At 41.3% G+C, this 22908-nt stretch overlaps 1 protein-coding gene across 1 annotated transcript in view; it reads right to left on the bottom strand.

Moving 5' to 3' along the window:
* Positions 1–18834, bottom strand: part of ca14 (carbonic anhydrase XIV) — a 30548-nt gene extending 11714 nt beyond the window's left edge. The window contains exons 1-2 of the mRNA XM_073484568.1: positions 18667–18834; positions 7719–7742 (exon numbers count right to left, since the gene is read on the bottom strand). Coding sequence (XP_073340669.1) covers positions 7719–7742; positions 18667–18760 — 118 coding nt within the window. The 5' untranslated portion in view covers positions 18761–18834. The remainder of the gene's footprint in view (positions 1–7718; positions 7743–18666) is intronic.
* Positions 18835–22908: the final 4074 nt, after the last annotated feature.

The following is a 22908-nucleotide window of genomic DNA, read 5'->3' on the forward strand; positions in this document are numbered from 1 at the left end:
GACTACAAACAATGCAAAGACTGGTGAGTCCAGCATAACAGAGCTTCTGTCAGTGAGTCAAGAAAAAGAACTGCATTCCTTTCCCACGGCATTTTTTTTAGATTTCCTAAAATTTCTAAAGAAACAACCAAAGCCACAGTAACATCAACCAGATTCAACCAGCATAAATTCTTCGCAGGAAAAACATTAATTATACAACAACAACATTAACATATTGGTTTGAACCCCTGCATGGTTCCATGTATCGACGGTCAGCCTGAGCGTGCATCTGTTTCTCTGCGTTTATGTGGTTTGAGAGTGTATTTGCATGTATACAGTTAAACTTGTTGTCAGTGTGTGTTGTGCTTGCATATTAATGTTCATCTGTGTTACAAAAGGCTCACAGGAGTGTGTGTGTGTGTGTGTTTGTGCTTGTGTTTGTGTTGGATGCTGTGGGTGAGCAGGGTGGGGCAAAAGACCCTGATGTGGTCGCCTCTGCGTTACTTCAACACATGGTGATGGGGGCATGAGGCTCCACGCATCACCAAGAATGTCTGGGAACCTTGTGGATGAGTGTATATGTGCATGTGTGTGTGTATGTGTGTGTTTACAGTATGATTTTTGATGGGCCGACGTGGCCATACTGATCATTATGTATTTGTGTGTCATGACGATGGCTTGGGAATATTTGCTGTGATACTCGGAACAGCTGCCCTGCTAACCCCCAATGGTACACCGCCATCACAATCAATCTCCCTGGGAATATATCTCTTTTACTGTATTCATATGGATTTCTCCTCGTATGTTCATGTGTTTGTCAGATGTTTGTTTTGTTTTTTTATCAGAATTTCACTTTTTTCTGATGACAGCATGTGTTGGGAGTGTTTCTATAGACATTAAATGCAACACAATAAAAACGCATGCAAATTCTACCATACACAAATGTAATATATGTACGTAAATGTAATGTATGAAATATATGTACATATATGTAAAGAAAAAAACATATATGAACCCTGTTAGAAACAATTTCATACATTGACATATATTTCCAACCCATACAAATACATATGTTTTGGTAAGTAAATTACATATGTTGGCATATATCTCACGTATATAATTACTTATGATTCTGTCTGTATAAATGTGTTATATACAACTATACATATATGCATAGAATAGTCTGTGCACATAAATGAAAAATTAATTACATATATTCTAGAGTACATATACAAATTTTACTATATGCATTTCATATATCATTATAAATGTATATCTTTACATGTATATGAATAACATATATATATTGTTTACATGTGTGGCCGTAGTAGATAATAACTAACATATGTAAATATGTTTATACTGTGGGTATTTATGTTATTAATGTATATCTTTATATATATGAATTACATATATGTTGTTAACATGTGTGGCTTCAGCATACAATACCATATAAAAATTCAACATATATACTTTTTTCATTTACAATTTTTACTAAGTGTATTTCAGGTATGTTATTAACTTATATCTTGACATTTATGAATTACAAATTAACATGTATGGCCTCAATGTTTAATACCACAAAGAAATTCAACATATAGACTTTTTTATATATATTTAGATGTACACATTTTACTATGGGTATTTCATATATGTTATAAACTTGTATCCCCATGTATTCAAGAATATATGTAAGTAATAATCATATATTGCCTTATAAGTAACGTATTTGCTAGCATCACTCTTGATAAAGGGGCATATGTCATATATTACATTTTTGGGGAACAGATGTAAAACAGGATCCGTAGGCGCCTATTTCTCTCTCTCTATCTCTCAGGACACACAGTTAACAAACTATGTCTGGGTCCTTTAGCTGTTATGTCTTACAGCATTTCTGATTTGATTTTAGTTGGAAATATTCGTAATTAATTCCATTGTTTTTCCTTTTGTTTAGTGTGTTGTGTTTGCCCATGTAGCAACAGCGTGACTCAAAGACAGCTTGTGTTCATTGTGGTAGAGGTGGGTATGACATCCCATGTCATTATCACTGGATGCCTGCTTATTGCCCCTTAAACTAAACACATTGTTCGTATTAAGTTAACTTAATTGCTCCCATTTCACTTTGTTTTATTGATTTTTATAATTTCAGTTTGAGATGTTTTGTCACTGTCAGTAACATATGCAGACACTCAGACACACTGGCATTGTCGAGCCTTTTGTTGTGACATCAATAATCAGTAATTTATGAGTACAACACGCACATGCAGTCTCTGTGTTGTCTTGTATTACCACAGACCGGTATGGCTGACCTATCCTGAGAAGTATTAGTGATCCATAGCGGATGCAAACTGTAAAAAATAGTTGCATTCAACATGTAAACATGACTTTGAGTGAATTATTCGACCATGTTCTGCAAGCATGCAAGGGCACCCCTTTGTTGTTAATACAGTGACCATTAAAGTGTGGTAGAGTAGCACAGAGCAGTCCCATCCATGACATATAACTGTTTCTGCACTGTTTGGTAAGAACTTAAGGCATTGTGACAGTGTGATCTGCAAAAAATAAATTGAAATTAAAGCTGCAAGCAGCGATAAACGGGCCCTCGCAGTCCACGCGCGTCGGGGCGTGCTGCTGTCGCGGCATGCTGCCGTCGTTACATGCTGCTGTTGTTACATGCTGCTGTCGGGGCTTGTTCATGCAACAACTTCCGTTGAGGAATCAAAAGTGAAGGCAGTCAAGTTGTTACTTAGTCATTTAGCAATAAAAGCGCCCCCTATTGGCCGATTTGCACCAAATTTGTCAGAAATCGTCATGTGGCCATGGAACACAACTGGGAAAAGTTTTGTGTTAATCGGACTGTATTTCATCAAGATACACAAGAATGTCTGTTTGACCACAATGTGCAGGAAATTGTTGATTTATATTTTGGGCGTTCTGTGGACTAGCACATTTGCGAATGGAAATTTAGCGCAAAAGTGGGTGCAGCCTACATCATACAATTCAGGTGAATTCAGGGAACACATAGATATAAGGTTTAACAATGTCCGACAAATTATGTGGGAGTTATTAGTCAAAAACTGCTTTGTGTTGATAATAGCGCCACCTGCTGGTGATTTTTGGTGTGTGAGTTACAGATGCCAGTCTATACCACCCCAATCAGTTTCATATCCATAAGTGTTATGGTGTAGGCACAGTGGCAATTATAAAATGAAACTGCCACCAGAGCGCCACCTAGTGTCAGATCGGTAAGACCTTCGTCAGTTGTCCTCAGGAGGCCATTGGCAATGAGTGTACCAAGTTTCGTGTTCATCCGACCAACCAATGTCGAGATATAAAATACTTCAATTTAAATAGCGCCACCTAGTGGTCATCGGCCAAAATTTCGCACAGAGCATTTGGGGCTCATGAGCAAGTAGTATCCTGAGTTTGACTTCATTCGGACAGACCAATGTGGAGATATGCAACACTTCCTGTTTGGAACGAAATCTGCAGGAAGTAGTTATTTAATAACTTGAGTATTGTTTGGTATAGCAAAGTTCTTTTAATAACTTTTTGTCAGGAGCGTCCACAGATGCTGTGTGCAAAGTTTGGTGCAAATCGGTGAAATTGCCTGGGAGGAGTTCGAAAAAGTAGGTTTGCAACATTTTTTTGCGAGCTAGCGGAAAAAACGGTAGGCGGAAGTGGGCGTGGCCTATATTAGGAGATTCAGCACCATTCACTGAACAAATGGATATGAGGTATTTGAATGTGCGACAAAGTATGTGGGAGTTATTAGCCAAAACGCACTATCTGTGATTATAGCGCCACCTAGCACTGAAAATTCACAACAACAACAGATTATAAAATTTTTCGCCAGGTATGACATATATTCTAAGTTTGATGAGTTTTGGGGTACGTTCAGGCAGTGAAAAATGCGATCATTTTGGCAGGTTCTCGCAGGTTCCCTGCTCGGGCCCTAATGATGTCACCCCAATCACACAGCCCACCGACTCCCAGTCATTCAGTGAAAAGCCTCCATTGATCAGTCTCTAATTGGACAAGATAATTATTTTACAGAGTTCTGTTTGGGTTCACAGCCTAAATGAAAGCCTTATATACAACATATCTATGTCTGACTACTGAATTAACGCTGCTCTGGATCAAAACATCAAAGCTGAAATCAAACTCAAATGAAGGTGTCAATATACGTCCTTTGAAACAAAGAAGCTCACACAAACACAAGTGCCAACCAACAGTGTCAGATGATTCAGACAGAATAACTAATGTCAACTGATAACAACCACAACATAATGTTTATACAATTTCATTTCAGCCATTTACTCCATCGACCAGACAAAGTATTATTCAGATATTGTGACATCTTCAGTATCATTGTATTTAAATTACAGAAATATCAGCCTCATCTAGATCTCAAAGGTCACAAGTAATAGTAAACTAAAATGCTCTTTAATTTAATAAACAACTTCAAAATGTGGTTACAATAAATGCAGAATTAACACACAAAAACAACAGATTTTTTAATTTTAAAAAATGATTTAATCTTCTAGCTGGTAATATGAAATTATTTCTAAGCTTGACATTGAGATGAGATAATTTTTTTTTTTTTAATTTACAACCCAGATTGCAAAAAAGTTGGGACGTTGTGTAAATCATGTGTTTACCAACAAAGGTTTTATGAAGTGTGCCCGAGCACACCGTGTTTCACAAAGTGGTGAACCTCGCCACATCCTCGTATGTTAACGACTGAGCCTTTCAAGGATGCCACTTTCATACCCAATCAAGATACTGTCACCAGTTACCAATGAATCCGTTTACCTGAGTTTTCAGTTGAGTTTATGTCAAAAAGAAATAGCAAATGATCACACTGTTTATTTATGTTTTACACAGCATCCCAACATTTTAGAATCAGGGTTGGAAGTAAAACTGCGAAAAGACTATTCTTGATTTAAGTACTCCTTTCTTCAATTTATTTACCACATATGAACATATGAACATGAATTCTTGTTTCAAGTATATTGCCACAGACCTTGCAATTATTTCCTTGGAATTATTGTGTGCCATAGCCAGATTTAAGATTTACACTGAACATTGACATGTTAAAACTGAGGCAGGCAGTAACAAAAATAGCTTATTTTCAGGGCTGATCACAATAATGTGAACAGAAAGTTAAGAGATGTACCTACCATCAGGTTTTCACAGTTTTTCTCCACCTTGTGTGTCTGTTTTTTCAGGATTTGTTTTTGTGGACATAACGCAGAGGATTAACCTACATAGTTTTTTATAATTCTCAAATATATTTAAAAAACCAGCTGAAACTCACTGGAGAAAAATGTAAAATTACATCTTTGATTTCCTCAATGGCAAGTTCAGCATTTGAAGATAACTGAAAATCTAATTAGTAATAAAAAGATAATGTTAAGAAAGGTCTACTTTTAGAGGAAAGTACACAACGTTTTTAGTTGAAGATTAAAGTTGACATTGGCATGAAACAATGTTCAATTGGTAAATGTAAGCTAATCTACTTTATGGAGCAAATCCTCTGCTAATAATGTCTAATAACAGCTTACATACCTATGTGTATACTGCATACTTATACAGCAAAACATGCTCAATATTTCCAATTTGCAGAAAAACTCATTCATTCAACTGATGTGAAAAAAAGACTAACAGAAAGATGGACCGAGAAATATTGAGAAAGTGATTTCAGGAGAGGAGAGTGATTGAGGCCCTGGTTCACTGAGTAAAATAGAAACTGTTCTCCACAACTGCACAATAAAAGAAAGTAAGAAAAAAGAGTCTGAAAGAAAAAGAGAGTGACATGTGAGTCAAAGAATCTGAATTTCAATTGCAAGGAGAGGAGGAATGCTTTAGAAAACAGGCGCACCACTGACACTTTGTACACACACACACACACACACACACACACACAAATGTGAGTAGTGGGCAAAAAGAAGTAACCAGTGTGTATTTTCAGTTGCAGGTTTTACAGATGTTAAACGAACTTGTGTGTTTATGTCAAAAAGGTTCCAGAAAAAGGTGAGACAGACAGAATACGTTTGCAAGCAATGGATCGTGACCTTAACTCGTTGACCAGTAATCAGTCATCTCTCTTTGCACACACACACACACAATGTAAGTACGGCTCTTAACATTATTGATGTAAACACACACACACACACACACACACACACACACACACATCTCGTCTCCAGCTGCCTGCAACCCCCACCTTGCACTTCTAATCTCCTCTCTGCCCCCTACCCCTCACTCCTCTACACAGCAAAGCCCCACACCACGACACAACTTCAAAAGTGAGTCCCGCGGCCCCAGGATTGGCCGATGGGGAGGTCTCCATGGCAACCGGAGGCCGAAAAATTCTGACCCTCTGCGCCTGCTCTCCCTCTTCCTAGCATGCTACCCCTGTCCTCAATACAGCCAGGAACAAAGACATACACACACATATGCAGATTCACTCATTCAGAGCATGATGAGGCCATGATGGAACGTGAGACTGACTTTCCCTCGATTACCTTACGTAACTCTGCGTTTCTCATCTCTCGTGAAAGGGGCATCTCGGAAAGAAGGCGTGTAAATTCTGCTCTTTCGTGTGACAAAAAAATGTCATGCAATGCTGTGTGGTACAACATGCCTCACACACACACACCCTCTTGGACATTTGACGATGAATTCCAGTGACTTTTATTTTGAAAATTCATCACAAAAAGACAAATTACACATGTCTGAATGCTCATCATATTGGCAACTAGTCTAAGATTACACACGTTTCTACACCATACACTTGCCTCCATATCTGTTATAATGAAGCCTTAATGCCCTTCTATGTATAGATACCAGTTTGCTCCAGGCACAGCCTCTACAGTTTACTGTATGTCCTCTACATTGGTGTTGCTCTCCTGAATACATGCAGAGAGAGTGGTGGTCTGTGTGCCCCATTCATTCCCACAATGTCATTGTCCACCACGGCATAGGCAGCCAGTGTGCGTCCACAACACAATAAACACATAGGTTATTGTGCACTGCAACAATACGGGGCACGATTTGGTATGCTTTTGCTTCATCCCGTCCCATCTCCCTCTCTCGTCCTCGTGCACCTGCCTCCCTCCCTCCGCCTGCCTCTCCTCTCTATCGGCCTTTTTCTTGCTCTCTTCCTCTCTATCTCCCACCACCCCTTCATCATCTCTGTGTGACTGCTGCGCTCATGCCAGCTTGTTGAACTGTAACTAATACAGACAGAGAGGGAAGTAGAGGAAAACAGAGGGAGATATGAGGAGTGGAAAAGCACAAATCCTACAGAACTTGCGGACGCTTTGATGGTAGCTCTCATATTTGAGAGATAAGTTTAACATGTGCAGTGAAGACAGGATGAAAAGGTCAGCTATGAGTAGTTTGCTTGGACTGGAAAACTTGCCCATGTCTTTGTTATTAGACTGGATTACCAAAAGTCATCCTGTATAATCCTGTATTAGACACTAAAGTCTTTGACCAGGATGAAAAATTCAATTATATTAAATGTCTTTCTGCCTAATTATTAAAGAATTAACTTCAGGATTTTGCCTCTGGTCTTTAAAGGCTATAGTCCACATATTATTCAGTATATCTAGCATACTTACAATGCCTCCAGATTATGGATTATACCCTCTGTTTATGCTGATTTCTGTCTTATTTTGCTACACTTTGAGAGCCTTTTGCTTTACAAATAAACTTGAACTTGAACTTACCAATGTAGGTCCAGGTAACTTCCTCTGAAAAAGAAAAGAGGAAAAACTCCTAAAAAAAATAATATTTTAGCCCTTTAACAAATATTCACCACGTTAAAGCATCAATATTATATATTTCACTCCTGTTTTTCTCCCTTCTAGTCTACAAGTTGTTCATGCCGAGCTACAGTAGTCCTCAAATACTACTCAAATCCAATTACAGCTCACACAGAAACACCCAAACAATCCACAACACTAATATCAAAGCAAAACAAATCTCACATGACGCTGATTAGCATGTTCACTAAGACCTTACCAGCAGCAGGAGCAGTCGTCCACTGGAAACACAGGAGCATTAGCAGGATAAAGAGACCCAAAGAGTCCATGTTAGCCCTCCTTACCCATACACAGGAATGAATAAAAGTGGACTGAGAGATGAGGAGCAAGTGTGAGAGAGAGTGAGAGAGTGTAAGAGAGAGAGAGGGAAGGGAAGGGGAGGGAAAGAAGTGACCGGGTCCAGCGATCCCACCTGCCACAGCTCTGTTTAACAGCCAGAGTGTGTGGATGTTACATGCTGGCTCCACTCAGGCACACGGGGCACCGGAGCAGGTCTTAACAACACAGGGATGGAGAGAAAGTATGAAAAGAAAAGAGGGAACGAGTGGTCAGAGGTGGGGAGAAACAAGACCGCAAAGAGGGACCAGTGAGTGAGAACTAATCCAGTGTTGGTGGCTGACAAAAAAAGGGTGAGGGGATTGAGAGAGAAAATGAGGTTACTGCATGGGAACAATGGGCTACACAAAAATGCTATGGGGGTAAAGAAAAGTGAACTTTCTGAAAAAGTGTTTCTGAATTATTGCTGGATATGTGGAAGACTGCATAACTTTAATATTGAGTATGAAGAGAGAGGATGAGGATGTATCACTATGGCTGATACATGGTTCCCTACTGTATACTGCTTCATACAAAGCAATAGGCTATATGATATGTGAGCCGTTCAGTTAAAAATCTCCTGTCAGAGATTGTTTGATTTGCCACTCATAATATACATCTTATGTTTAATTGTATATTCAAATTTTTGACTGTTGTCTTTTTAGTGGTCTGAAGAGGTACAACTATACATCAAACCAACTCACTCCTCACTTGAATCGAGGGTCTAAGGACAGAGGATGTCGTTCACTGTACGGATTGTGAAGCCCATTGAGGCAATGCGATTGTGATTTTGGGCGATATAAATAAAATTGATTTGAACTGATTTGATTTGAACTGGTGGCCCGTGACCCTTTAACAGCCCTTTGATAATTTTGTTAGTAGGCTAATTGACTCATTCATTCATTAGAGGGAATTTATGAGAGTCAAACTGACAACCTACTTCTAAAATTAAAAAAGTTGCAGTTTTTTTTACCTATCCTCTTGCATGTTTCTTTTTCAGTTATGAAAGCTTATTAATATAGATTAAAAATAAAAATAATGTACTGTAAGGCGTAAGAAATGTTATATCACAGTTATATATCGGTATCCGTGACCTGATAATATGAAGCCAAATGACTTTCAACAACTTCGCAGCATCTACGCACGCCAGTAAAGTAGGTATAGCAGCATGCTCTTCTAAAATCAGTTGCATTTTATCAATAAACACAGAGAAGAAGAAGTGCAGCATGCTCTTGTTGTGCTTAATCTGCTGCACCTGGGTAAAGCCACGCTGTGCAGACTAGAGGGAGAAACAATATTAAATCATCTATTTTTGCTCACTACATCTGAGCCTTCCTCACCCTTAGGTGTGAATAAACAACAGGTTAGGAACTTTATCTTCTATCTAAAATTAAAGGTAATTATCTGTTATCTGTATCAACTGAAAAAAATCCATAACGTGCATCATTAATAATGTGTGATGTAACACATGAAAAATGTATTAAAGCTTTTAAATTAACAGACAATAATTGTTATGTATTTAGTAAATGTTATTTGGTCAGGTTTTTATTGAAGTGAAGATGTCATTGACATTTTGACATCTCACAGTAATTAGACTTTATTAGTATACTGAGTACAACACAGTGAAACTTCTCTGCATTAAACTCGTCCCCAAGGAGCAGCCACTGTACAACACTTGGGGTCCCACTCCAGTTCTATGCCTGTGCTTTAGTCAGGGGCACTGACAGGACAACAACATGAAATGAAAGCACCTGGAGGAAACCCAAGCAAACACGGGGAGAACATGCAGACTCCACAGAAAGGCCGAACCTTGCTGTGAGGCAACAGTGCTAACCACTGAGCGACCATGCTGCCGAGAAAAAGGACAGGTGTAAATAATAATTTGCCATAAATCAATTACCTGTAATTAATTAAATTAACAATGAATGAATAACACCAAGGTGTTCAGTTCAAGGGTATTGTTCATGCTGGCTCACTGTCATGACTCATTGCGACACTTGACTAGAACACAGCCATCTTTAATGTTGGTGGTATCACCTGAGCTTTTCTTACTTTGACATGTCAAAATAGTGTTCTGTGGAAAAGTCCCAACGTTATTTTCATCTCCAATGTTCTTCTCCAACAATGGCCTAATTCCATGAAATGCAATGTATAGGCTTTTCAGTACAGTGTTTCCTCTGTAGCTGTTGTAGGTATTTGTTTAACGTACATTCCTGTCCGTCTTAGCTTTGGTTCTAGTCCTTGCAGCACTAATATTGTTCATATCTGGTTATGTGAAAATGATTGATTGATGAAGGTTACTCATACGCATGAGGCTTAACACTTGTTTTTGTATTTGCTTTGCTCTGTTATGAAGATTATAATTTTCCATTTTATCTCGCTGTGGTGGTAATGCTCTGACTGTGGTGCCTCACCACTCCTGAATGGATTTACAGGAAACACTGCAGTGGAAATATTCAACATTAAACTGTCTCTGTTAGGACACAAAATGTTTTATGTTTGGTGAATGTGTGTTGTAGCCCAGACAAACCCCGGCTGTGAATTTTGTCGTATTTATGGCCAGTCTGTATTAAAAATACATGAACTGAACACATTGCACACAAAACGTTACTGGACTAATTGTTTGTCTTTGAACACTAGGGGGAGCCCTCTCCATGTGACATATTCTTGTTTCTTTTAATACACCCTAAAACAGAATATATATTGTGTCATTCCTTCCTATAACATTATAAAGGTTGGTCACAACCCTGGAAGTGCTCCATAGACTGTGAATAACGGAATAACAGTGGGACTTTTGATGGGAAATTGTGATTCACAGCCGCATTAGAAAATGCAGCATCCAAGGGCAAAGAATCTGTAAGGCCATGTGAGTCTATTTCACTGTCATGAGGGGAACAATTGCCACCAAATAAAGTTTTTATGCACTAGTTAGCTTAGTAAACTGATTTTTGTTGTTGTTGTTTAATTTAACCAGTGGAATATCAATTGTCCATATTCAAAAATTGTGTTCTTGGGGTGGATTTTCCCGTTAAAAAAATCATAGGCGATCAAGCCAAGAGTCTTTTGATCCAGATTACATCACGTTGTAGAGTCAAGGAGGAACTTTAAACATTCAAATAAAACTGCAAAGGTTACATCACTTACTGCATTGAGTATCACAACTCTAAAAAAAGCAATTTTCTTGAATATGGATGGATGGATAGATAGATAGATAGATAGATAGATAGATAGATAGATAGATAGATAGATAGATAGATTTTATTTCCTTAATTAAAAGTCTTCTGAATAATAAAAGTATTGATTATGTTATTATTGTTAATAATTGTCAAACTCAAGTATCCTTTTGAGATTCCTAAATTGTTATTTATTTTCTGTAGGCAGCCTCATAAGACACCACTTTATTGCTGATACATGCCACTCTTTGTAATCACGTCATAAGGAAACCTCATCCTGGACTGTCTGACTGTCTAATAACTAATAACAGGTTAATATAAAGCCACAGTTGTAGTTGCTCTCCTCCTCCTCTGTCTGTCTCTCGGCTCCATCCCTTCACACTGTGTGCTGGCCTGCTTAAACGTGAAGCGCTTCAGCCAAATTATGCAACAGCAGTAACGTATGCCGGCCTCCCATTGGTCGCTCGGCGTTCCACTGAAGGGGCGTGGTTAGAATATTTTTACACACCATTGGCCCCGTCTTCGCAGGGGGCGTGTCAGCTGACTTCATTCACAAAATCTAGCAGCGGAGCGTCTCTCCGACATGTGAGTGTCCCTCTGTTTATACTGATGAACACATGTCGCGACGCCGCAAATGTGAGCGGGGGAGAAACGCTGCAGCCCCGGCGAGAGGCGGAGATTGTCAAGCTTTGAAAAGACGTTCATGTGTGAAGTAATTTATGGCCAAATTAGCTGTTAACCTCTGTTGTCCTTAAGGGCATTTTAGGTTGTTAAATGAAGCAAAGCCACGTTTAAATCTCGACATTTGATAAGAAACAGTTATGAAAGCCCTGATCCACCAGTGCCAGAGCAGAATCTGTCAGTGTGACACTTCAAAAACAACCAGTGAGAGACTGACGGAGAGATAGTAACCAAACAAAATGGTCACAAACCAAATAATTAATTATTTGAATTGGGAAAAATGAATTTAACAACACTGTTCCTGCTTCTCATGTCATGAAATATGACTGTACTGTCCAGGCACTGAGGCATATGAAAAAACAGTAGAGAAGGAACATATATTTAATCTGATTCCTTTGTTTAACTTTAATATGCCAATGAAGTTCCTGTATTTTAAAGGAGGGTGAAGACAGATAGGTGCAGTTCATAGAGGACACAATGGCAGCAGTGTGTCAATTGTTTCCCAGCTGTGGTTTCCAGGTGAAACACGATACGTGGCTCGGCCTCTGCAACCTTAGCGTTTAGTTTAGTTTAGAGTTTAGTCTCTCTTTAGGCCCCTGTCTTCCCTCAGGCGGGGTCACATTTCTGTTTTGGTGTCTCGCTCTCAACCCACCCACTTGTGCATTTTTGCCTTACATGAACTCCTGCATCCCTTTACTACCTCAACGCCTTCGTGCTCTCATAACCAGCAAGAAAAACACGATTACAGGAGTATTAACAATATGAAAAGTCGATATGGCTTAAATATGATTAAGCTTAGTCAGTCTTGTCCTGATATAAACCACAGGATCGTAAACTTAACAGGTTCCATGTCACTTGAGGACACAAGCCTCTCAGCAGTGAATCTACAAATCGTATAAAACATCGGAGGCAACATAACTGATTTTTTTCAGATGTGCATCACTCTATTGCTGTCTGAGTGCTATTTCTGAGTACCAAACCTGAAGAAGGTCGTAATTTCCATATTAGGGACCATTTTGACGCACTGCCCTTTGACACACATCTATGATTAGGCTAACCCTCGTCACTCCTATTGAATTCTCAGGCATATCAATACAAGTGACAATAATGAGAAGCGGGTGGTAGAGAAAAAAAACACAGAAACCAGGTGGGGGATGGGACTGAAGGGGGATGGGAGATGGAAGGATGGGGGGTGGTCTTCAGCATCCATGAACTCAGAGGAGGTTCATTGGGTTCATGTCTTGCAGTGGAATGCTGTTGGGGGTGGAAAATCCTTTGCTATTGACCTGGTGCTCGGTATACACAAACAGGACCCTTTCCCTTGGTTTACTATTACCAAAGGTTAACTCTTATTGTGTTTTTGACAATAAAGGGGCGGTTGGCTCACCTGTTGTTGAGGTAACTAAGTGACACTATATGGCCACAAGGCCTCAAAGACAGGTGGTGTCAATCAAACAAGGACACTGCCTGCTATGTGTTTGCTGAGAAGAGGGGTCGATGGGTTCATGTGTATGTTGTATGCATAGCGGGGGAAGGGTAGAGCCTCCATCCCTGACATGCAAGGAGCTTAGGGACAACCACCACTTCTCATGCTTTAACCTGGTCTTTCACATCTATAAATACCATTAAAAGCCGCCATAATGACTGACCTGCAATTAAAGTCCTGTGAGGAGAGATAATACCAATACATAAGATGATTGAGGATAGGAAATTTGTATATGTGTGTGTGGTCTATATCTATAATATGTTGCACTGCATGTTTGAAGTCAGGGTCAGTGAGTTCACTTCCACACTAACCTATGGGGGAGGTTGCTACATGACCATAAATCATCGACCTGGAAACTGACTTGCTGTATTATGCTCGAACCAACCCTTTTCACTTACATTTGATTTATTTGTATTCTTATTTTAACAACCGCAATGACACAAAATAGCAAATACAAATTTTGTTTATTTTGGGTAAAAGTGTTTTTCTTGTCTTTTACAAATGTTTATTTGAAAATTATACACTGAAATAAGTAAAATACAGTAGTGAGTTGTAACTAAGTAGATTTACTCAAGTTATGTATAAGTACAATTTTGGGGTACTTGTAGTTTACTTATGCATTTCCATTTTCTGCTACTTTATACTCCCACTCCACTACATTTTAAAGGCATTATTCTATTTTTACTCTACTACTTCTTTGACAACTTTAGTTACTAGTTACTTTCGCAGAATACAGGCTTCATCCGAGTCCAGGTAACACATTTTTTGAGTCTCATTCCCAACTCATCACAAACTGACACACTGGGGTGGTGGCCGATCCCAAGGCGTCAGTATTTGACAAGTTGGGAATGAGACTCAAATATCAACTTTCCTAACAAATGGGACCTATGAAGGTGCACCATGTAGTACTGGGGAGGACAATCTTCACTGACTGATGTTTTTTTGTTTTTTTTTAAGCCTAAACAAACCAAATAAACAAACTCTTAGTTTTCACTACTTAATAAACTCAGTAAACAAACTGATCTTAAAGGACAACAGAATTTCATACAGTTTTACTTACTTTGGCGGACTCTGCCACCTTTCTAGCTCTATTAATACTGTGACTACCAATATATGGAGTTTGAATATCTTCTCCAACACTAGGTCTGTATGGTTGACTTTCACTTTTACCAAGGTAATATTTTAAACATTATCTTTACTTTTACTCAGGTAGGACTTTTGGTCACACAACACTGTCTAAATAAACCAAATACCACATTAAATATGAAGTGAAATGGCATGAAATATGACATTTGTTACACAATTGGGAAAAAAAACAACATTTCTGTCATCTTTTTACTCATATCTGGGTTGTGAAACTTCAACCCTTGCTGTCAGAAAACGCTTTGTTTAGGAATGTTTGTGACAGTAAATATTTGAGCTGCAGAGTCTGTCTGTCAGATTTATTTAATAACACACAAACCAGTATGATGAGGTGAGCTGGGTTGCGTAAGGTTTCTCTTTTCTGGCGCGTTCAGTGTGCGCGTGCTTTTGTGTTTTGGGATTGAGTGTGAGGGGGCGGGGCCATAAATATTGTGTAGATCAGATGATGCATAGAACATATTGTGCATCTCTCAAGCCCGGCGCCGTGGTGCGTGCACGCGTGCGTGTGTTTACACCCGCTCGCTGTAGTAGAGCAGCCCCTGCCCCGACACCATACACACGAGCGACACATGAGTGGGCAGGACCGTGAGTGCCGGGGCCGCCGTCCAATCAACGGCGAGTAAAGCAACCACTGGCTGGAGGGGTCAGCCAATGGCGTGCTCCGCCGCCGGGACGTCAGCCAATGGAATGCGCGCAAAACGTGGGCACGTGGATTCCCGCACATGTTGATGCTCGTAAACTGCCGAGAGAAAGAGCCAGCAAAGACACAAACCGATGAGCGGCCGGGCGGTGCGCGTGTGTGAGAGAGAGACAGAGAGAGCTGAGGCTGGGCGCCCCGATGCTGTTCCAGCTACGGAGTGTGGACTGACGTATCTGTCGTATCAAAGTGGGAGATAGAGCCGTGAACGATTGTTTCTGGCAGCTGCTGTGTTTTTATCTCACATTACTGAAGGTGAGTGTCGACAACGGCTTTTTTTTTTGTTTGTTTCATCGCTAACGGTTCCCGAAGTTGGCAAGCTAGCCTGGAGGAATTTCCTGTCCCGCTGTATCCTGTATGTATGTACCCCCGGTACAATCTGTCAAATCAGCCTAAAGCTATTTATTTCTCATGCGGCTTGCCTCCATCTATTTTTATTTATAAATAATTACCTTATAATGATGCGCGATTGCTTTTCAGTGCTTTTATACAGCTAGATTATTACATTAATAAATCGCCTTTTCTTCTATATTTGATTTTTACTTTGACGTTATGCCGCCCTGCGTGATTTTCGTCATTTTAAATGATCTAGCTTTGTTCTACATGTGCGGAACATTTTGTATAGATATATGTGGTGTGTGAGTTCCTGTTGTGGGCATGGTGGTGCGCAGACACAGACGGGCAGCCAACACCTGAGACGCAGCCTCATGGTCCATGCCTACCTGTGCCGACACATGCACCATCCCCATCACCTCCACCCCAATCCCACCCACTCTACCTCCACCTCCTTCCCCATCCCACTGAGTGTGTTTTTTTTGGGGGGGGGAGAGGGATGGGGAACAAATGAGATTATTATTTCAGTTGACTCATGCAGATTGGTGTCAACAACGTGACATTTAGTTTTTAGGAGGAAACAAGTAGCCTGAGGGAAGCCAGCCATCAGACAAAAATAATAATGTGACTGGCATGGTATTTTGTGTGTTATGAAAGCTTAACAAGCTTGTTGAAATGCTTTTATATTCTTGAAATTGAGACAGCGTGTGGACTCAATGGGTGGTTCTTGCTTTTTTTTTTTGTCTGTGTGGGCACACTGCAAAAATCTGTACCACTCTCCTTTGTCTGTGAATGTGTTTATACTTTATTTCTCATATTTCTAAAAGCTGTACTAGTTGAGTGACCCCTTCTAATTCCCCCCTGTGCGAGATTACACAGAGAGAAATAAAGAAATGGTAAGAAAGATGACAGAACGAGGCACATGGCCAGATAGAGAATGTAAAATAGGAGTAAGAGAGGAGGAGGAGGAGGAGGAGGAGGGCTGGTCTGTAGAAGAGGAAAGGAAGAGGAGCAACCAGGCTTGTGTGCATAACGAACAGGATGAGCTGAAGGGAGAGCAGAGAGAGATGAGAGGCATACAGAAATGCAGCCGTAGAGGAAAGAGAGAGGTTTGTGTGTGTGTGTGTGTGTGTGTGTGTGTGTGTGTGTGTGTGTGAATCCAAGAGGGGTGGGGGGGGATGAAGAGCAAGCCTGAGACAGAGAGGAGGGGCTAGAGAGAGCACCAGAGGCAGTAGGAGAGAGAGAGAGAGACTGCTTATTCTGATTTCACTACTCTCTACAAGCTCCCATCCCCCTCACGTTTTACTCTCCTCTCCAGTCTCCAATCTCCTCAATGGGAGCCAGACATGCACTACCATTGTGTGCCTACTGCCTACCCCCAGTCCCACTCTGCACCATGTTAAACTAGGACACGGGTATACCCACCATTTTGAGTAATTGGGGTTATTATTTTTGGGAGAGAAATGGGAAAAAATTGCCAAATGAAAGCAGTTCTTTGCGTTGATTTTGTCTCGTTGCCTTTCACTTTTTTTCCGTCTCCATTTGCCCTGCCCTCTTACTCTAGAAACAACTTAAAAACATGCTGGTTTTAGCTTTTTTTTGTTGCTACTTTCTAAGCTGTCATAATAACCCGAACTCTCTGCTGCCGCCCCCAAACAGCAATGCAGTCCCAGGGCAGCACTTCCTCTCAGCCCTCCTTCGACTCCCTGAGCTCCAGCGACAGCCTCTTGTTCAGCGACTCTGAGCAGGCGGAAGACGACACAGACGTCTTCCTGACAGACAGCTCTTCCTCCGTCATCATTGGCGGCGTGGGCGGGGCTGCGGCCAACAGAGACAGAGGATCAGAAAGTCCGGGGTCCCAGTGGACATGCGATGGCTTCACTGATAAAGAGGAAGAAGAAGAGTCGTACAGGTCAGAAAGTGGCGGCAAGGCAGCTCACATCGGCTTGGATGAGAGGGGTCCAATAAACCAGGTCCCAAAGTCAGCGGGAGACCTTCTGTTTGCTCAAAAGGTAAGGAAGGCCCAGATAAGTAGAGATGACAGAGCATGTGTGTGCAGAGGAAAGCCCAGTAGACTGAATCAGACAGCAAGGCCTAACCCAAACTCGGTAGTAATTTATCTTCCTTTCCTCTTCCTCTGTCAGTGTGCTGAGCTACAGGGTTTCGTCCGGCCCCTTCTGGAGCTGCTGAATGGACTGAAGAGGGGCCGATTCGACCGTGGTAAGCATCCTTACATCACTGCTTTCAGTCGAGCATATGTGCAGCTTAAGTTGTTGATGCTGAACATAGGTCTATATGATCTGAGTGGCCTCAGTCTGTTGCAGTCGAGTGTTCCTTTGTGCAGCAGTCTGTGTCGTGGCAGCCTATTGATGTAGTCCAAAGTGCAGCGTGTGACTCATCAGCTCACGAGAGTTTCCCGATAAGACAAAGTGAAAGTGGTGTGTGCACCAGGGAGTGAGAGGCTGTCTACATGTGCATGTTTTATGTGTGACTGTGGAGTCTCACAGTGCAAATGCTGACTGGGTTATTATGTTTTTGATCGACAGGTTTGAGTAGTTTCCAGCAGAGTGTTGCCATGGATCGAATCCAGAGGATCGTGGGGGTTTTACAGAGACCTAACAGCGGGTAAGATGTCATCCACATTGTCCCATCGGCCACCCTCAATTGTTCTATCTGTTACTCATTCTTATCTTTCCTCTACATCACTGGACACTAAATCTTAGTTGGATTTTGGCATGTAAATGATTATTAAATTGGGAGTAATAACAAGAAGGGAGCAGTGAGGTTGCTTTCCATTTCAAGCCTCATCTCCCGTTCCATGTTTTATTGAACAGTTTCAGGATAGGTAGAGTTACAGCAGTCACCAGCAGTGCAGTGAAACAACAAACTTCAGGAGAAAATGTATAAAGATCTATATCCAGGGCCGTAAACTGCCAGATGTTTTCCTGCGCTGTCACATAATCGCATTGCCATCTGTTTCTTATAAATATGTATCTTCTTTTTTAACTTTGAAGGGAGAAGTACCTGAACACTCTACTTCAGGTGGAGGTGATGCTGAAACTCTGGTTTCCTCAGATCCCTGCTCAGCCCGTCTCCACAGCCTCAAGCGTCGCCGCATCCCCCGCTCGCTCCTTCCAAGACGCTTCCTGCTCCACCCCGCCGCACAAGCACAGAGATCAGTTACATATTCCCGTTAAGGTGAGAACACATAAATAACCCCCCACTTTCCCAACAAAAACAACTTAAATTGAGATCTATACTCACCCACAAATTACTCTTCTGCTCATTTTCCAGAAGCGCAGGCTCAGCTGGACAGGTACAGACTCCCCAACGCCTTCCCCCGTGCTTCTCAAGTGCCCTCGCATCAGTGCAGAAGAGAAGGGGGTGAAGCAAGATGGTGACAAAAGGGATGGTTCTTCTCTTCCTCCAACATTGGCATCTGATGCAAACCAAAATTCACCAGATGTGGCTGGTAACAGCCAGCTAAATGTGGACACAAAGGGAAAGGACAGTGACAGCGAGGAACAAGGCAAGCTATCACAATACAAAGCAGGTCAAAGCTCTGAGCCGAGCCTGACGTGGGTTCATGTCGCCCCCATCCTGTCCCCTCGGAAGGCCTGCCCTTCACATGAGGGCAACATTGAAAACCAGCCGGTCACTGCCGTCCTCCCACCCGTCAGGCGGGGCAGTCCAGCTACGCAAGACAGCTCTATCTCTTCTACCACACCCTACAAGCACCCCAAAAATATGAAGAAGCCAATCCGGTGCCAAAGCCAGCCTGTTGCTGGACAACAGAGTGAGAGTGAGACCAACGAGACCTGTCAGGGTCAAAATCAACCTCCCCATGTCACACTCGAGCCTTTGTCCAGGGTGTGCCCCACCCCCTTAGAGACTTGATGCACTGAACAAGCAAAGAGCCGGCAGCCTGGCTTTTGTTACACCACCGAGCTAAGAGCTGCTGTGAGAGGAAGAAGGGAAGAGGCTGATGGCCTGTGATCATAGATGCATTAAAGAGAGGAAGGGGAGGACAGAACTGTAGGTGATGGATGTTGAAGACAAATGATGGATCATACACAGCCCCCTCAACAAGACCAAAAATACAACAGTTATTTTAAACAACAGGACATAATGTGTTCAAATGAAATCAGAGTTGATTATCACAATTACATAATAGTCTAAACATTTGCACATTTGGTTGAGGGGGACAGGAAAGAGCACCTGAAGCTCAAAGGCTATTTCAGCTTTCTGAGTGATGAGCATGAAATGATTTTGAGGAGCAAAAAATAGTTTGTCCTCAGCAAGAAAGCAATCAATTTATTCAGATGACTGTTTCGGCAGACATCTAAGTTGAGGGACAGACTTCATCTGGAATTAGAAAAGCTAATGTCGATATTGAGTATGAAAGCTTCCGAGGTTTATAGTGATGAGTTTGGAGTCAATCCAGAGTGAGTAACACAGGGTGATGAGCTGAATTTGATTCTAGTCTTATGGCAGAAGACACGTTTGACCTTACATTCACTTGTAGATAGAATTGAGTCATCTGGCTTGAAGAGGAGATGTGACGTTGACGTCATTGAAAATTTTGTAGCTAATGACGTGAGACATTCAGTGTACAGAAGGCAGCATTAAACTGTACGTGTGGTGTTTTAGAATCATCGGAGACTGTGGAAAAAATGATGTCATCAACTTACGAATGTAAAACTGTTCGGGCGCTTGCTTGGCTGGCAGACCTACCACAGAGTGACATCACAGTGATCAGAGGTCGCATAACTTTCTCGTCCCGCTGTGGATCAGATGTTTCTGTCCAGTCCTAGACTGCAAACTCATGAAAATCCAGGGAAGACCAGCTGGAGGAAACAACAAAGGACCACTCACAAAGACCTGTGACTCTCCAGTCCCGCAGTTAATTTATTAATGTGTAGATCGGACACTGCATTTATTTATTGTTTGTATTTATTTATTGGGCAGCTGAATATGGCCTGCTGTGCGCTCGCATGGTCTGGCCTTACAATTTGTTTGAGGCGATTGGGAAGATGCTGTTGACAGTTTGTGGTTTTTCATTGCTATCATGAGAGGGGGGAAAAACTGAAGGAAGTGAATTCTTATGATTGGAATATTGGACTACTGTGCCTTTTTTACCAAATAGGATGTGTTTGGAAAAGCATTTGGTGCTTTCAGTGCATTCATACTGCATTTTGATTGTTTGCTTTTATTCCACAAAACCAGTACACACATTCAATCATGAAAGCCTACATGTAGTCATTATCATCTCACTCCAGAAGTTACACACAAAACAAAACAACAGTATCATCGACTATCTATCTACTGCTTAGAAACCGGCGTCCAGCTCTGGTATTGTGACATCTACAATTAATCCAAGCGGCCTACATCTCCAACTTTTACACACACCAACAGCAGTGGCTACTGTCTGTCATGTATTATTAAAAGGGACAGTTCACCCCAAAATCAAAAATACATAGGCTATTATTCTTCTTACCTGTAGCGTTATTTTTCTGTGAGTTGCAGAGTTTTGTAGATATCAGCAGTGAGGATGTCTGCCTTGTATGTAACTCACACTAAAACAATCTTGATGCATAAATATCACCACAGGTAAAACATAAGTATTTTTGGGGGGTGAACTGTGCAGTGTAGCCTTTCTTTGGGGCTCTTCTTTTGGTTCTGATCAACAGAGGAACAGACTGATCTGCACTTACAACTGATGTTCTTGAAAACTTGAAAAAAACAAAACAGTAAATATAAATGAATGAGAGGAAATCTTTATTTGCACCACCCTCTACTGCTGCTATTCTAATTCCACTTCTAATTTAGATGTTTGATAGGAGGCTCTCTCTTTATTTGGAAAAATCTGCTCACAATATTCTTCTAAATGTAGGAGGGGGTCATAGCGATGTGATTGGATTTACCTATATTGCAAAAGTATTGTAAATATAAAGACAAAAATATTTTTAAATTGGTGTGAGTGAGTGGTTCATACCCTATTTACATAAATGGAGAGGGGGGATATCCACGTGCCAGACTCCTCCAAAAAAGCACCACGTGTGAACACAGAGTCAGTGGCAGCCTCCATGTTACTGCCTATGTTTGTAGAGGAAGGAACGTACAAACCCTCAGTCGCAGACCCAGAGTCAGGCGGTCCTACCCCATTCCGTCTTCAGACGTGACGGTATGATGTGCCAGATGCTGATCTGAGGCTGGGGGGGGGGGTGTCCTCCACCCGACTCCTGTTTTTATACGGTTGTGGTATGACAGAGAAACCAATTGCACTTATTTTTCATTGTTTATGTCCGTTTTTTCATGTTTGTTTTCTATTGCAGCGACCACTGCTGATTGGTCAGAAATAATATGTCTCGTTTATTTTAGCTGCCTTTCTCTTCTTGAACTGTAAAAGCTGACTGTAGTACCCCCCCTCCCTCGCCTCCCCTCCCCCACTCTGCTGCATTTGTCTGCCCTTGCCCTCTCTCCTTCATCTCCCTCAATCCCGTTAGTACCTTTTCTTTCTAAACTAAACTCTGTCTTGCTCTTTCTCACTCCATCTTTACATATTTCTCTTCTGGCTACTTTTTTCAATAATGATGAATCTTTTAATAAATGACACATTTTTGAAAGCTTAACTGTGTGCCTGTATGTTTATGTAGAGTTTATTATATTTAATTCTATTCTAACATTATTTTTGATATAATAATATGGAACGATGTGAGGGAAACTCGTGTTTTGGAAAGCAGCTCTCACTAAACAGATGTGTGACTCAATGGGGTGCAGATTTACAGACTGTACATTTTGAAGTGTGCGTGCGTGTGTGGGTCGGAGGGGGGGTGATGATGGGGAAGGAGAGGGTAGCAAGAGGAGGGGTGGCTGTGCGAGGGTGTGAGACTACAGCCTCGGTAATCTGACTGGCAGTAGTGGGGGGGCTGGCTGATCCTCCAACCAGCTGCTTCTACAGAGCGCAAACATTACAGTAGCTTATATGTGTGTTGATGTGGGCTTGTTGTTTATTTTGTCAGATCACAAAGAGTAAATACCTTCAGTAGGTAGAAGAGAAGGCACGTGGCATGGTTGTGTCTTTAATGTACTCCTGGTACTGTAACAGAGCAGTCACACAGGAGCTCGAGTCTGATCTCCGACAGGCATTTCAGTCACTCTGAAAAAAAAAAATGTAAAAAAAATCGAAGGGTGAGAGTCAAAAGTTAACCTCAATCCTATTCCCGGAGCTCCTGTTAAAACCCACAGTGGAAAAAAAATTCTCAC

The sequence above is a fragment of the Pagrus major genome, chromosome 17, assembly GCF_040436345.1.
Source record: "Pagrus major chromosome 17, Pma_NU_1.0".
Taxonomy (NCBI): Eukaryota; Metazoa; Chordata; class Actinopteri; order Spariformes; family Sparidae; genus Pagrus; species Pagrus major.